The sequence below is a fragment of the Armigeres subalbatus genome, chromosome 2 (genome assembly GCF_024139115.2).
Source record: "Armigeres subalbatus isolate Guangzhou_Male chromosome 2, GZ_Asu_2, whole genome shotgun sequence".
Lineage (NCBI taxonomy): Eukaryota > Metazoa > Arthropoda > Insecta > Diptera > Culicidae > Armigeres > Armigeres subalbatus.
Window position 1 is genome coordinate 233,540,514 of NC_085140.1, and position 18,032 is coordinate 233,558,545.

The window sequence follows — 18,032 nt, forward strand, 5'->3', positions numbered from 1 at the left end:
TGGGGAGACCTTTCAAGGCCGCTACGTCTGGTGAAAGGGTTCTCCTTACCACCATTCGCCTCACCTGCATTCCTCGACGTTTTGTGTTTTGTGTTGTTAGAATTCATCGCTGTTGGGTCCCCCTTGCGGCTGCTGTCGAATCCTGCTGGTGTAGTCGCCTTCGCGATCCCATGGTTATATGTACATACCTTGCGGCATGCAGGGAGGCCATGCGAGGGTTGACACTTTCGTGTTCAGAGCCAGATCAGCGCTAGTCAGGGAAAAGCATCTGAGCCTACTCCCACTCAGCTGCCAGCTGAGCGACAGGATTGTTCCGCATGCTACAAGGCCCGCCACGGTTTTAGGGGACGGAAGACAGCCTGGCCATTAGCCCATTCGCCGTTTCAGGTCGGTGTCACCCGGCCTTACAAAGAGAATAGAATAACCAGACTACCAGCCCTCGCGTTCACAATATCTCAATATCCAAAAACAAGACCAATAACATGCAACCAGTATACCATAATCAGGATCTTACTGGGATCAATCCTGATGTGCCAATGGCACTCCCTGGGCTTGTGCTTTTGAAGCGGCACACAGTCGCTTTGATAGAGTCTGCTTACGGGCACTTGTTGTTTTTTGGGAGGGATTTTAGCAGAGCCCACTGCTAAAACCCACCACGCCCTAGGCAGTTCTCCCTGACTCACAGACAGCTGGGGAGGGGTCGTCAAGCCCTTGGACATGGTCCCTGCTGCCCCCAAAAAGATGGCTTACACAAGGACCGAACATAAATCCTCTGAATGAGAGTCTATCACGTTACCACTGAGCTATCTTTGTTTCTTTCGAGTGGCGATCTATCTTCGCTTATGTGGTCGGGTTGGCATCTGACGACCAACTGACACAACCTCACCCAACCCTACTTCATTGAGCGCCGTTGCTCAATTTGAATGTACTGATCTCGAGTGGTGATCTCTCTTCGCTTGTGTGGTCGTGTCGGGATCTGACGACCAAACTGGCACAACCTCACACAACCCTACTTCATTGAGCGCCGTTGCTGATGAAGCAAGTGTGTAGGATCCGGACAATACTAAATACTCATCCTACTTGGTTGACATTGTGTACAAAAATACATTTGAGAGAGTTAGTTCTGAAAATGTATTGCGAGAGATCGGCTGGTACCTGGTGCTGGGAATTTGGTTTCATCAGTACCCGCTAAGCTGCGGTGGACGACGGAGGTCCTTCGTAGCTTAGTAGGGAAAGCACCTGTCATGCGAACTGGGGTCGTGGTATCAAACCCCACCGAAGGGGCGGTTACCCTCCAATACCTTTTCCGAACTAAATCTATCACATGTTGTACATATGCATAATCAAGTTTCAGACATAGTAATTAATTTCCACTCCGGGTGGCTTAATACCCGGCATATAGGCAATTAACTTTGAATGTACATATTAGGGTGCCAATGGAATGTATGGGGAAAAAATTGTCATCGAAATTCAAAAAACGACATTGCTCACAAGTTTCATTACCCCAAAATATAATCCCATGCAAAATTTGAGCTCAATCGGAGCAAGTGAGCAAGTGTAAATTGAAGAACAAGTTGGAGTCCCAAAAATGTTCTTAGAGGAATAAACGATTTTTTTCAAAATTTTTTTTTTATTTACATCAGATCTCGACGTTTCATGCATTTTTAAGTCGTTTGGCATCAAAAACAAAAATTTGATTTTCGACTTTTCCTTTGGTCAAAACTTTGATGAATTTTAGGCACCCCTAAATCATGTCCGATTGAGCTCAAATTTTGCATGGGGTCATATTTTGGGGCAATGAAACTTGTGAGCAATGTCGTTTTTTGAAATTCGAAAATCTCATTTTCATTGGCACCCTAGTGCATATGCATAATCGAGTTTCAGACATATAGTAATTAATTTCCACTCCGGGTGGCTTAATACCCGGCATATAGGCAATTAACTTTAAATGTACTGATATTAAAATAGTTTATGGCCACCTCATGGAACGATATCTCACACAAGTATCCCAGGTTAAGAGAAAAAAAAGCTAAAAGAAATCCCAGCTAAAACAATGTTTTGCTTTTCGTATTTTCTACTAGTTTACTATTTTGAGTTTTTACCAACACTGATCGAAATTACCCTACAAACTATTTTTTTTTTTCGCTGGAATCCAGTAAAGTTTTGCAGATTTTTTTGTGCTGTTCATCCAGCAATTTTTTCAGCAAAATAAATTACTGGTAAACCAGCAAAAAAAAAAATGCTGATTTCCAGCAATTTGTTTAGAAACACCGTTTGCTGTATTTTCAGCATTTTTAAGATATAATTTGTTTTTTTTTCTTTTGAGATGCATAATAAATAGATTATACATAAACCGGTGCTTTCAAACATTATTTAAACATTATTTGTGTGGCACAACACAATGGAATATTTAGGTGTCGTCTTTTGCAATATGTCATGGCTCCTGGTTTTACATAACACGAATAGATCTGTCGGAAAAGGAATAGAAATAAGAAAATCAAATTCATTTTTCAATAAGCAATCTTCCAGATAAGTGTTGTAAGCGTCTGGAATTGTGTTCAAAATCATCTTACCAAAAGCTCTTAAAAAACTCCGCCAAAAATATTTGCTTGTTTCGCCAAACCGCGACACAATTTGCACGCCAAACAGACTCGCTCCGTAGAAAAATATGTTTGAACATGTTTCAATAATTTTGATGGATGAATGTCAGATAGAACGGTTTGCTGGTTTCCAGTATTATTTTTATTACAGATTACTGTATTTCAGCATAAACGTCAAAATCGAACTTGCTGGGTGATGTTCAGCAAACTATATTACTGTATTACAGCAAACATTCGAAATATTTGCTGTTAATCAGTGAAAAAGTAATCTATGCAAGATTAAATCGTTACACGGCGAGGATATGTAGGTTATACTAATCGAGTATAAACTGCACGTAAACGAACGTGAGGTCAACCAGGAGAAACGCAGTTAGCATAGATTTTCCTCAGAGCGTAGGAACTAATGAATGTGACATGGGCAGGGTTTGAATCCAAAGAAGAATTAAAAATCTCTCAAAAATCTAGGTGGGGGCCGCCTATCAAAATCAGGCCGAACATTCATTAAGGTACCCCGGGGCAAGTGGGACCTAAAAAAACGCTAGTTCAGCAAAATCGCTAACGCATACTTAGAAAACAGGGCATTTCAGGACATTAACCACGGATACATCATTATATGCTTCCGTTATTGAAGTGTAGATGTGTTGTAAGCCATTTATTCAGTTACAAAAATATTGGTAGTGACATAAATAAATTTACCTGTGGGACCCACTTACCCCTTCAAACGGGGCAAGTGGGACCTATTCTGCTCTATACTGTCGAACGAAGCTAATTTGAAGAATGAAGATATAATGTTCATATAATTTCTGAGTTATAGTATTTCAGATCATGGATGGAGTTTTATTGCTTGTCAGACTTTTGTTTTTGGCAAAAAAGGGATTACAATGTTGGCAAATATAAAAACAAGACAACAGCCAGTTTACTTTTTAATTGTCTGTTGTCTGATTTTACATTAGCTTACTTTCTAACCAAATGTGCTAGATGGAAGAGATAAGCAAATCCTTGTTCACTTTTCGAATGAATGTTTATCTGTTTAACATAAATTATTACACAAATTAGAACTTCAAAAGGAACGTTTTGGCGGTGTTGTAAATTTGTAATAGAACGAAATGGCCAATTTATGTCGTAAGTACTTTATTTATCTAAAAATCTGTTAATCTGATGCGAAGTTAAAAAATCACAAAGCACAAGACAAAACCTGTTGATCTATTGAAGGATAAATAGATTGTTTGTGTAAAATAGATTGTTTGTGTCTGTAAACGGAAAAAATGCATAGTTATAACCATTGCTCTTTTCCATGAGGGAGATAATTTTCAGAAAGTAAAATACACATTTGGTAAATCAACTGTACATTACTTCTTAACAACTAAACCAACGATATCAACTGCATTTGATTCAGATCCATATGATATATGAGTGTCGAAGTTATTCTTCACTAGACAACAATCTAAAAACAGGTAAAATGGCTCTATCGAAAATGTTGTTCAAATATGTCCCACTTGCCCCATGTATGTTAAAAATCAAGGGAAAGTGAAAATTGCAGATTTTGGCTTTAATCAAAACTTTTAAATAGTTTTTGATGTCACACAATTATTTAATTCCTCGAAGTATTCACTTTCCACATCAATGATGAATTTAGAAACGACTATTTTGTTGGAAATCTATTGAAATAAAATAAAAGTAATAGATTTTGCCGGTAGTTTAAAGTCATGATTAAACAATACCATTAGTATGGTGCCGCAAATGGTTTTGATTTCAATTTTTTTTGTGTCAGGCGAATTCGTTGATAATTCTGCTTCATCTTTCTAGAACATTGTTAACATTAAAAACGTTCACCGATTAATCGGCAGCCATGGTACCCACTTACCCCGTATTTTCACTTGCCCCGGGGTACCTTAACTTACTTTCTTACCAAATGTGTTAGATGGAAGAGATAAGCAAATCTTTGATCACTTTTCGAATAAATGTTTCTCTGTTTAACACAAATTATTACATAAACTAGAACCTTAAAAGGAACGTTTTTATTCAGGCGGTGTTGTAAATTTGTAATAGAACGAAATGGCCAATTCATGTCTTAAGCACTATTTATCTTGAAATCTGTTAATCTGATGCGAAGTTTAAAAATAACAAAATACAAGACAAATCCTGTTGATCTATTGTAGAATAAGAAGATTGTTTGCACTGTAAACGGAGAATTTGGCATAGATATAACCATTGCTCTCTTCCATGAGGGAGATAATTTTCAGAAAGTAAAATACATATTAGGTAAATCAACTGTACACTACTTCTTAACAACTAAACTAACGATATCAACTGCATATGATTCATGATATATGACATATGAGTGTCGAAGTTATTTTTCACTAGACAACAATCTAAAAACAGGTAAAATAACCCTATCGAAAATGTTGTTCAAATATGTCCCACTTGCCCCATGTATGTTAAAAATCAAGGGAAAGTGAAAATTGCTGATTTTGGCTTTAATCAAAACTTTTAAATCGTTTTTGATGTCACACAATTATTTAATTGCTCAAAATATTCACTTTCCACATCAATGATGAATTTAGGAACGACTATTTTGTTGAAAATCTATTGAATTAAAATAAAAGTGATAGATTTTGCCGGTAGTTTAAAGTCATGATTAAACAATACCATTAGTATGGTGTCGCAAATGGTTTTGATTCCATTTTTTTTTTGTGTCAGGCGAATTCGTTGATAATTCTGCTTCATCTTTCTAGAACAGTGTTACCAGTAAAAACGTTCACAGATTATTTGGCAGCCATAGTACCCACTTACCCCGTATTTTCACTTGCCCCGGAGTACCTTACGTCATTATGCCGAATAAAAAGTAAAAAGTGAACTGTGGGAAGTGAGAATGGAGATGTAAGGAGTGGGAAGTAAGAAATGAAAATTAAAAAGTGAGAAATAGGAAAGGGAGAAATGCGAAATGAGAAGTGAGAAGAAAGAGGGAAAATTCCCCTTTCAAGAAGCAAGAAAGAAGAAGGTAAACAAGAAAGAGAGAAGCAGAAGAAAGAAAAAGAAGAAAAAGGAAGAGTGCGAAAAAATTAGGAAGAAGGGAGATTGGAGAAGGAAATAGAAAAAGGGAGAAGAAAGATGATAGTAACCAATAAGGAACAAGGAAGAAGGATAAAATAAGAAAGAAGAAGGAACGAAAAAGAAAGAAAAGAAAAGGCAGAAGAAAGAAGGAAAGAGCAAGAATAACGAAAGAATAATTATGAAGGAAGAAGAAAGTAGGAAAATGGAAAAAGGAAGAAAAGAGAAGGATGAATGAAGAAAGAAGAAGAATAAAGTAGAAAGGAACTGACTTCTCAATTCTCATTTCTCACATATTACTTCTTACTTCTCATTCGGCCCAATGACCTTCGTGCCTTCGTCCTAACGGCCTTCGGCGTAATGGCCTGATGCCGCCAATAACAATGTTTGCCACGTCGGATCCCAGTCCATTGGTTGATTGCAGATTTCGTCTCCGCTTTTTCGTAATGTGAGACCGACCCATCTTTACGCTCTCGGTCTCGATTTTTTTTATTCAAATTGACCCGATTCTATCACGTTTTCGATTCGGTTTTGTCACCTCAAAACATTTTGAAAATTTTCGTCGCTGTTTTTATTTTTGTAAATAATACCGTAAACGACAAGGATTTTCATGAAATAACATTCATCGCCTATGGTTTATTAACCTTCTGACTGTGCTCAAAAAAACTTACGTTGTCTGTGCTCTGGGGTCAAATTGACCCCAAATTGAAATTGCTATAACTTTGTTAATGTTTGGCCAATTTTGAATTTTTGGGACTGTTTCGAAAGATAATTTAATCATCTTTCAGGTTGTTCCCAAAGATTGACTATTGGTGGGCGGGTACATCGCGGGGAGGGGTTTTAGTGAACAAGGGTACAAAAACAGTGATTTTTCATGATTATTTTACTTATATCCGAAAATCCTACCCATTTTGAACTGCACCTTTTTTAAAGTTTATGCAGGAAGGTGTGTGCTTTGGCATGAGGCGTTGATAAGTTTAGAACTTGGCCGCCAAGTGGTGGTATATTTGAATTCATTATTTTAGACTACTCAAGATATTCCGATATATAGAATTATCCTCAGTGTAAATATTCTTATCGCACAAATTTAAAATTTGTGAAAATGGCGTCTTGATCAAAGGTCGTCTGGTGGTAATGGGCTGTCATGTGACGGAATAAATAATTAGTACCCTTTTTTACGAAAACCCCTCCCTGCGATGTACCCGCCCACCTATGGTCAATCTTTGGGAACAACCTGAAAGATGATTAAATTATCTTTCGAAACAGTCCCAAAAATTCAAAATTGGCCAAACATTAACAAAGTTATAGCAATTTCAATTTGGGGTCAATTTGACCCCAGAGCACAGACAACGTAAGTTTTTTGAAAAAAGTACACTGTAGCGCATATTTTCAAGATTTTTCAAGCGAATTTGCACCTAGGAGACAGATCTCGGAGAATTTTACCAAACTACCAAAAATTAGGAGAATCGGTTGAAAACTAAAAAAATGGCAGCCACTCAAAGTGGCCTGGGGTCATATTGACCCCAGAGCACAGACAAAAGGTTAATCATTGTTGAGCACCTGTTAAAAATTTTGTAAACCTTTTTGACAAGAAGTTACAGGTATTTTGGGATACTTTGTCACATTTCCCATTTTATCACCCCCAAATTCACTGATGGTATCGTCAATGAAGCTTAGCATAGAAGCGTGAGTAGTGGAATTTGTAAGCTGTAACCAGCTCCATCACAGATGTCATCTCACTATTTCGTAGCCCCTAAATACCCGATAAATAAAAAAAAAACAAAGTTAGTTTATATATTTTTTAAAGCTTTAGTAGGGTGTTTTTGCCTTTCGCGTATACGTAAAGGCTATATGATCACTCCAAAACCGAACTTTTGATAGAAGGCTCGGGGACCCATAGTGTTATATAACATTCGACTCAGCTCGACGAATTGAGGTGATGTCTGTATGTATGTGTGTGTGTACAAAAAAATGTGAGGCCATTGCGTTCCGGAGTTATTAAAATAACATTGTTTTTCCCCCATTTTTCCCAAAGGTCCCCCCGATTTTTTTTCTAAACCTCCTACAATGCATTCAAATGAACGCAAATAAATGTGAATTGATGGAAATAACTGAATCTATTTCCAAAAAGTGCAATTTTGACCTCTCTTATGTGCTTTTCTTCTTACTCTTATGTGTTTTCTTGCTTTATAATACACGAGAAAGGCATCATCACCGCTAGGTGGATTATCCTGGGTTTTTAATTAAGATTTAGTTTAACACCGTTAAATTTTGTTTATGGATTTAATGCAATTAATAACGGTAGCATATAAACATGCATCAATAGGCGAGGCTTATTGTAATAATGTTTTTTTTACTTTATTATAAATAAAAGCAACCTCGGACTGGTCACGATGAACCATGCAATAGAAACCTCAGTTTGTTGAGCTGGTTAAGCTGAGTCGATAGGTATATAAAATAACATTAAGGGTGTCTAGTCCTCCTATCAAATGTTTTTATTTTTTAGAGCAATCCTATAGCATTTACGGAAACAGTGTACAAAAACAGCAGAAGGATATATTTCTACCTGTATCAATTTGTGCCTCTTCTTGGACGTGGTTCACCTCTATAGACATTTCTATTTCTTTGTATCATTGTTTATCTTCAACATATACCATTAATTTTACAGATATATATTCCTGCAGGCGGGTAATATATCGTAAGCATTCTTCTTGGGACCAAACTACAGTGCTGTTCGCGAACAACTTGTGCTTGTGATTGTTGGACGTGCAGAATTTTCCATCAGGCCTTGCTTCACCATGACAACTGATTTCACCGAAGATTTGGAAAACTGGATGGGCAAACTTCCGCCAGAACTGAGGGCAGTGCCAATAATAAATCTGGCAATTCCGGGATCTCATGACACCATGTCGTACGGAATAACAAGAAAATCTCCTGTGGCACCGGATGCCGAACCGGTCGTGGAAACATTAAACAAGTTTATTCCCTGTGTGGTACGCCGTTGGGCCGTTACGCAGCGATACGATGTGGTAGACCAGCTGAAAAGCGGTATTCGGTAAGTAATACTTTTGATATATCTCTTTGCGAAATATTTGTGACAGATAATTTTCAATCAATCGTTACGGTGATTAGATAAGTTATCGACATTATATGAATTCACTTCCATTTATTGTTTTATCCAGCTACTATCCATTCCTCATATTCATATACCACAAAACCAATCATGCTGACCGTTACCTCTTTGACATCCATTCTATTCTAAGCGTCAGAAGTTACTAGATGCCAAAACGCTAATGTTAGTAATATGATAGTAACCATTATTTTTAAATTGCTTTCATAAGATTAGGAAGATCAGTCATTTAGATACTATTGATGGAAAATCAATAGTGGGACATAATTCGAGTGATTTGGGCGTACATGATTTTATAGACAAGTAATTGACTGATTTCGTAGAATGTAAACGTTTTTGCATTTCTCATACAACAAAGTTGTACCGAATGGCTATATGATTGCTCCAGAAAAGAACTTTTGATAGAAGGCCCGGAGACCCATAGTGTTATATACCGATCGACTCAGTTCGACGAACTGAGGTGATGTCTGTATGTGTAAAAAATTTGTAGACACACTTTTTGGAAATTAGCATTATCCGATTCACTCGCAACAAGTTGCATTCGACGGGGAATGCAGTCAAATTGGGGTGTCCTACGAAAGGCGGAAAGCACATAAGGCGGAATACGAAAGGCGGAACGATACAAAAGGCAGAAACACGAAAGGCGGAATAACAAAAGGTATAATCACGAAAGGCAGAATTGCATTAAGCTGTTTTAACTTATGCGGACATTTGCCTGATTCTCCTTTCGCTATAAAAAGATATACTTTGGCCATTGATCGGCCAGATGCATATTTTCTTGTTGTTTAGCGGGGAAACCTTCCGTAGCTCAGCGATAAGGCACGTGGCTTTCGTGGTTTCGCATAATGATCGTTTGGTATAACGCAATGAAAATTATCTTATTTTCAATAATCATATTCTTTACGCAACTTAAAGCTGGACTTCAACATAGACTACTTGATATTTACAATAAAGAAGGCAACATGCATGCTTTCAAATCATGCATCATCAACTGTTTTGCATTATCCAGAGCAATCGCGTATATTTACAGAAGGAATGATCTCCCCCATTTTTCCATTGCACCGAGCAAATGCGTGCATTAAAAGAAGACAGCATAATTTTTTTTTGAATTATCCTGAGCAATCGCGTAATTTTAGAGAAGGAATGGGCTCCCCTTTTGCATTGCTACATGTTTTAAAATAAGGCATCATCAACTCTTTTGCATTGTCCCGAGCTATTTCGTAATTTAAAAGAAAGAATAGTCTCCATTTCGCATTGCACCTAGCAAACCCGTGCTTTAAAAGAAAGACCACATCACGCGTTTCTCCTTATCTCGAGTGACCGTTTGATTTAAAAAAGTGATACAAACGAAAATTCAATAAAAAAGAATGACCTTTACTTTCACTTTTTGGGGAATAATACGTTCTGAGGATACCCTTCCCGGAGACGAGCCAGCCTCGGGCTGCAAGTCTCCTAAATAAAGACAAAAAAAAAAAACGTTCTGAGGAATGGTTTCCTCGGAATTAATAAATATATTCTGGAAAAAAGATTCAAATGGAATACGGTTTTTGACAGAATTTTCTTGGAAATTGAAAAGAACCTAAATCGTTGATAAGAATATCAATTATTAAAGTGTAGCCATCTAAACTGAAAGAACAGCCTATGTAAGTGTAGATGAAGGGAAAAATCATATTGTAATTATAATTTATATAAATGCCAATACCTATTCTGAAAGAATAGTAATTTTTCTGAGTATATATTATTTTTAATCAAGTATGCCAAATTATTTTATGCCAAACGGCGTACCCTCGATAGATAGTAGACAAATATACGGAGTGCACGAGAAAGGCATCATCACTATCTGATAAAAGATGGTTGATATTGTCTGATAGGTTTATTTATTTATTATCAGACTAAGGCCGGAGTGGCCTGTGCTGTACATAAAAGTCTTCTCCATTCAGCTCGGTTCATGGCTGCACTTCGCCAACCACGCAGTCTGCGGAGGGTCCGCAAATCGCCCTCAACCTGATCGATCCACCTTGCCCGCTGTGCACCTCGCCTTCTTGTTCCCGTCGGATCGTTGTCGAGAACCATTTTCACCGGATTACTGTCCGACATTCTGGCTACGTGCCCGGCCCACCGCAGTCTTCCGATTTTTGCGGTGTGAACGATGTCTGATAGGTACATAATGTGATTTTCTCAGGAAGTGCTTTGTTTAGAAGGAATTTGATTTTCAATTAATTGCATTTTATTCGGCAACTCGGCCGTACGAAAACCATTTTTTGTTAAATATATTTTGTTAAAAATCAATCACACTCTAATCCGCCCAGCCCGTTGTTGGGGGTATAGAGTGCGATCCTTTCGTTTAATAAACAATGTGAACTCGCTTGACTGTGGATATACAAACGTAAAGCACATGTGAGATTGGACAAATCAAGCATCCGAAAGATCAAGCTCTATCTGGAATTAGGGCAAATGTCGCAAGAGAGGATTCTCTTCGTCGACTTCCCCTCTTTTTAATAAAAGTGACAAGCAGCGGATTTCTTTGTGGTTTATCACCTCAGCACAATAGAAAACAATGCGAACATGCATTCTGAGGTGATAAACTGCAAAGAAATCTACTGCTTGTCACTTTTATTTAAAAGAGGGGAAGTCGACGAAGAGAATTCTCTCTTGTGACATTCGCCCTTTTACCAGATAGAGCTTGAGATATTCAATTGGCATAAAAGAGCTAACCGCGGTGGAGGTTGGTACTCGGATTCTGATGGCTTTTCCGCAAACGTAACCTTTAAGTGGTCTTGTTGTGTAGGGGTTATCACGTCTATCTAAAGAGTAGGAGGTTCGAGTCCCTCCAAAACACGTGGATTCTTTTTTCGCAAATTTCATATCAATTTGTTCATTTCGAAACATGTGCTGTGCATATGTACAGCCAAGATATTTAAAATTAATTTTCAATGTTTGTTCACAAAATCATGCACCTCTATGCTCAAATCGCGAAGTCCGCAAAGGTCCGAATTTACATGATTCGATTTTGCTACAAGCTCGTTGAACCCTGTTGAACTGTAATCCAGTTCGACATCTTGGGATCTGTTAACATTTTTTTTTCTACAACAGTTTTTTTTGTCAGATTGGTTATGGTAAGTGAGGCAGAAGCGTTTTTTTAATTGAGCCAGTAGCTATTCATTCTTACAACTCGGCAAGCCGCGATGGTTAAACGTAGGGATCCTATATTAAGAGATGTGCGAATACTTTTCCAGACGATTTAGCAACGCTGTTACTTTCGTAAACAAACGCTGCCAGCACTTGCCACGGCACAAAATGTTGGATTCTGTTATCTAACGTCCAACAATGCATAATCACTAGAATAGAAGTGCAACACAAATGAACATAATACTATTCATAAACTAGACTACTTCTACTTGCCATTGTAAATCAAAATTTATTTAGAAGCAGAGGGGTGTAAGTGACATTTTAGTCAAAATTTAGTTCACTATAGCAAACAATGCTTTGGTTCTAGAGATTTGCGGCAATATGTTGATATAGTTTGTACGTTGTTTATAAAACATGTGAAAATTCACAGAAAATTAGTAATTGTTTGAATTTCCATACAGCTTGTATGAAAAGAAAAATTATTGAAAAACTTTGCACTCATTTTTCTCAAAATTAAGTTTTTGTCACTTACACCCCTTTGCGTTTGACCCCCTCAATTGTTTATTCGACATAACTTTTCGTACATTTTTTTTTCATTGCAATCGCAATACCTTCAACCCCATAGTATATTAATAGATAAACATTCCCCGACGGGCCCGTCATACGATTGGCGAAAACAAAGCCACACGACATTTTCATTCATAAACTGCAATTCAAGACAAAATTTTCAAAACGACTTATCTGCTTTTGTAAACAAAGATTCAAACGACGATTTGACGAATCTGGTAGCTCTCCCACGCAAACCAACACCATCAACAGGAAGCGGAATCCTTCACCTACCTATTGATGGCGTTGGTTTGCGTGGGAGAGCTATCAGATTCGTTAAATCGTCGTTTGAATCTTTGTTTACAAAAGCAGATAAGTCGTTTTGAAAATTTTGTCTTGAATTGATGCCATAATTTCGACAGCGACGCAAACACAAAAATATGACACTAAAATTCCGACTACCATTAGGTCGGGGTTCTGTTAAAACGCACCAAGCGGCTTATTAACTTGCTTGTGATATTTTGATCGTAAAAGTAAAACGAAGTTATGGGGTAGTGGGGAATCCAATACGATTTTTAATCAATTAAATCTGCTAATCGACAGCTTGGGCAGAAAAATTGGTATTTTTTTATTGGCGCTTGGTGCGATTTGTGCAGAACCCCGGTCATTTATCATTTGTCACTTGCTCGTTAGTATTAGTAGTCGTCATGACATAGGTGATACTAACCACGTTGAATATTATTGTTCAAAAATATCACATATCACAGATATTTCGATTTGAGGATTTGCATGAAAAGGCCGGAGAACAAGTTTTACTTTGTGCATGGGCTTTTCTGCGAGGAAATTACGGAACCATTAGAACAGTTGAAAAACTTCCTGCGATCTCATCCACGCGAATTTATCATACTAGACTGTCAACACTTCTACCTTTTCAATCCGACCGACCACTGTGTCCTTTCGGCAGAGCTAAACAGGATTTTCGATAAGAAGATCTACTCGCGCAACGTAAATCAACTTAAGGATTGTACACTGGAAGCAGCAACCGAGAACGGGCAACAGGTGCTAATAGTGTATCGAAGTGATGCATGCGTTAATGACCGTTTCTGGCTTAGTTACGACTGGCCTACACCGTGGCCTAATGAAGTCAGCGTGAAACAGCTACGACAATATCTCGATGAAAGTTTGAATCAACGTAACCCAGAATCCGGCTTTGTCTCACAGTGCGTTCTAACGCCTAGCGTACGATATATAGTCCCTAGATTCTTGTCTTCGCTACGATCAACATGTGCTAAGGAGGTGGACAAAAAGCTCACCGATTGGATAAAATTGCAAACACCTGGACCATTTACTGCTGATGACAAACCCAAATCAAATGTCTTTCTGGCGGACTTTATTGATATTAAAGATAGTAACTTCAGTAAGATTGTAGTAGGGTTGAACAGGAAAATATTGGATCAGAACAGTAGCGGGCAAAGTTCTCCATCTAAGAAAAGCATTTAAAATAATCAACTTAGGCACTAAAAGCACTCAAAATATTGTATTACTTATACGTATTGGACAAATTTCCACTATAATTACTTATAAAGAAAAATATCGAACTGAACTAGATAGGGTTTGTCACTACTACAAAAACTACGCATAGAAGCATCATTTAAAAAATTACTCAGAAAGTTGATCGCTCATAAAAAATAAATATCGTTAATTCCAGTTAGTGTCAATAAATTTAATTGTATCTTTGGGCATTTAGCTAATACATTCTAACAAGTTCGTTTCTAATTCAAAAGTTTTGAATACATCACGTCACTTCAATAAATCTGTACAGTATTTTCTCACATCACCATTGGAAATTTGTTCGAATCTAGTACGGATCTTTTACTCTTAAGAGTTAACTAGTTCGGCAGTAGAATTTAGCATTTCGATGCATCCCTCCAGCATAGACATTACGTTCCGCTGTGTTGTGTTGTGGTGGAGTATTTCGTAAATTGCATACTGATAGCTGTCATGTATATTCTTTAACTCTCTTACCCCAATTACTTTTGGATTTCCATTTGGGATTTAATGGCAATCCAATTGAAGGACATCCCTCCAATATAGACATTCTACAGAAAGTATAATTGAGTTGCACTGTGCAATTGTATTTGCTAAAACACTCAGTTCAGGTTACACTTTGAATAGTAAACAAAGGAGCGTATGAAAGACATACTTCTGTATATGATGTATTTGATGCGAAGTTTTTTTTTTGATAAGGTCTTCCGTTACTTGGCAGTAACTTCTAAATGTTTTTGTGACCATTCTGAGACCTAGCTTCAAATGTTAAACGTCTTCTCGACTGGTAACATTCCGACTTAACAGATAGATATATTTCAAAATAAAAACATTTGCCATTGCTGGCCCATATTCTTCCATAGTTAACTGACTAACTGCCATATTATAACATATTCTGCCCATATTTGCATAAGAGTCCCATGTCTGTTTTCTCAGTTCAAAAGTCAGTTTTCTCCTACTTGAATAATTTGCCGTTAATTTTTTTAAACTCCTTTTACATGAATAAATTTAAAAAAAAACCAATAAAGCCTAGATCATTTAAAAATGGGGCATTTTAGAGATAGTAGCGTTCCAAGTGGTCGGATATGCAAGTTTTTCACAGCGCTTTATAATTAGTAAACCGTTCTTTTCGGTCTATTTTTTTCACAATTTGAAACTAACAAAATCAAAATATCACCATGGTATCAAAATATTCACCATGCAGGAAGAGAAAAGTAGAATAATTTTGCACAGTCCTGCAAAATCCATCTGCGTCAAAAACCGAATTTAACCCTTCATTCAGTTCCATGGTTTCTGAAAAAAAAAATCAAAATCATCAAAAATCGACATGGGATTCCTAAGCGAATCTGGGCAGTATAGTTTTTTTTTATCTTTCGTCAGTGTAAGGCAGTGATCTATAGTATATTTTAGTACTATACTGCCGTTCTACGCATAAATGTCCCATGTACATAGGAAATCCCAGCAAACATGGGACAAATATGCGTATGACGGCAGTATAATATTGTGATAATGTGTTTAGCAGCAGCGGAGCAAAATAATTTTGGTACATTCAAAGTTAATTGCCTGCGTTCCGGGTATTCAGCCACCCGAAGTAGAAATTAATTACTATATCTAAAACTCGATTATGCATATGCACAACATGTGATAGATTTAGTTCGGAAAAGGTATTGGAGGGTAACCACTCCCTTCGATAGGGTTTGATCCCACGAAACCAGTACGCTAGACAGGTGCTTTCCCTACTAAACTTCGTAGCTTAGTAAGGAAAGCACGGGAAAGTACCTGTCTAGCGTACTAGTTTTGTGGGAACAAAGCCCACCGAAGGGAGTGGTTACCCTTTAATACCTTTTCCGAATCATCTCTTTCACATTTGTGCTTATGCATAATCCAGTTTCAGACATAGAAAATAATTTTATTTTATTTTTATTTTTGTTCGAGGTTATATTAGGGAGCGTCCCAATTTACGTAACGCTTAGAGGAGGAAGGGGGGTTTGCCCGAAGTGTGACAATCCATACATTTTTTTTGGATGCTCCATACAAAAAGTGAGACATAGGGGCGACGGGGGGTTGAAAATTGCCAATTTATGCGTTATGTAATTAATGGAACCTTCCCAATAACGACATAGCCCTTTAAAAGATCTTCCGCTGTTTAAATATATTAGGATTGGATTATAATGGTCTACTTCTGGAAATCACTGTTTTATATTTATCTCTTATTCAAGGTTTCCATCTAGAATTAACAAAATACGTTTCTCAAACCTCAGCAAGGATCTAGTCTATAGTTGCGCATGCAAGCTATTACTATATAGGCAACTAAGATATAGTCTTTCATACTTTCCCGTCCGGAAGTTATTGTACTTTCTGATTTCTGGATATTGAAGAACACTCTAACGTGTACCAGATAAAGGAACATTTTACCGTACTGTTTTAAAGTGATATTTAAATTTTAAAGTGTTAAAATGCAAGTAGAAAAGCAGGAATATTATCAAAACATAGATATTTTACATAATAACTACACATAGATATATTTAATTAAAATATAAAACAAACAATCAGCACACAATCAAATGCAATCAGACTGTTCTCATGAAGTAGTTGGTAGATAATATTTATATTGATGAATTTATGAACGTTGTGGCCGTACAAAACCAGAATACACATTTGTGATGAAATTCGATGTTAAATAATTGTGATTTTCAACGTTTAGGATAAGGTGTTCGGACAAATTTGATGAAACAAATGTAAAACTTTTTGTCATGTTATAATTTCACCTAAAACAGCCGAAAGCCAAATGGAAAAATAATAATGGATGCACTCGATTCACGATTCACGATTATTCAATCACGAATACCTAACGGGCTGTAAACTAAGGTCTGAATGCATATGTTGTGTTAAAAAATAGTCTCTATTCTGCTCAATCCATAGCTGCACATCGACAACCGCGAGGTCTGCGGTCTAATGACCGTTTTGTAGATGGACCGAGAACTGTATTTGATTATGCGGAGTGATTATAAAGTATTGATTTTAAGAAGGTTTAGTCGAAAATCGAATTTTCTTATAATGTTGTAGTTACCTAGTTTATGGTTTGAAGCCTAAATGATTAATTTTTGAGCACAAATTAATATTTACCACGGTTTTTATATAACTAAAGCCTATCTATATTAATCCCTGTCCATGGATAAGGGGCTTGACGTTGATATTTCAAGTGTCTTAAAAAGATTTTTATTTTATTTTTATTTTTGTTGTTTAACAGAGTGCTTTTTTCAAACAAAGGTTAAGTTCAACACTAAATTAAAAAATTAAGATATTTTTCCATTTTTTATATCTCCTTCACAAGAATATCGTTATTTTAATGGTTATGATTTGAAAATAAGCTCCGTAGAGAAACTTTTATCACATCTTACTTAAATAAGGTCAACAGTCATACCAAACACTTGAGGTACCATGCCTCCAAGTTAACTAATGGTTAGTGTCGCACGATCTAACAACAACTGCCTATTGGTAAATTTGGAGGTGCCGGCAGGGCTCAGTAGGGGTCTAACTAACATAACTCTAATACTAACAAGACCCTGAAACAAACGCTTATCCAAATAGCATACATCTATTTATACTTGTAGTAGTAGCTAACAATAATTCATTTTGTACCCGTATAGCTGAAGTAGAATTTTAGTAGTGAAAAGTAGAATTTGTAGATTTACTAATTTGGCATTGGGGATAGTGAATGTATCTATTATATCTTCTCGATAATCTTTTTATTTTAGTCTCTCTAGCTGCATGGATCAACGCAAAAAACTGTTTCTCTCTTCCTTCTATTAGGTTAGTTAGAAAAATTAGCGGATATATAGGGGACATGACCTAGTGTTTCTCGTATTAAGACAAATTCGCTGACCTTTACCTTATAATAAAATAAATGACCGATAGTAAAATAAATGACTGAAATTTAATGATATCAAATAAATAATAAAAAACGAAAATAAATACATGACCATCGGTGGACAGAAAGACAAGAGACAGAGTTAGAATAGTTAATTGAG

The 18,032-nt window shown here is 36.8% G+C and overlaps 1 protein-coding gene across 3 annotated transcripts in view; it reads left to right on the plus strand.

The window, feature by feature from the left end:
- Positions 1-18,032, plus strand: part of LOC134211894 (caspase) — a 104,977-nt gene that overhangs the window by 9,594 nt on the left and 77,351 nt on the right. The window contains exons 2-3 of one of the 3 annotated variants that reach the window (XM_062689267.1): positions 8,320-8,706; positions 13,224-16,760. In XM_062689267.1, the coding sequence (XP_062545251.1) occupies positions 8,450-8,706; positions 13,224-13,956 (990 nt within the window). In that variant the 5' untranslated portion in view covers positions 8,320-8,449 and the 3' untranslated portion in view covers positions 13,957-16,760. Of the gene's footprint in view, positions 1-8,319; positions 8,707-13,223; positions 16,761-18,032 lie in introns of those variants that run through there. The other 2 variants (XM_062689268.1, XM_062689270.1) reach the window with 2 other exon arrangements.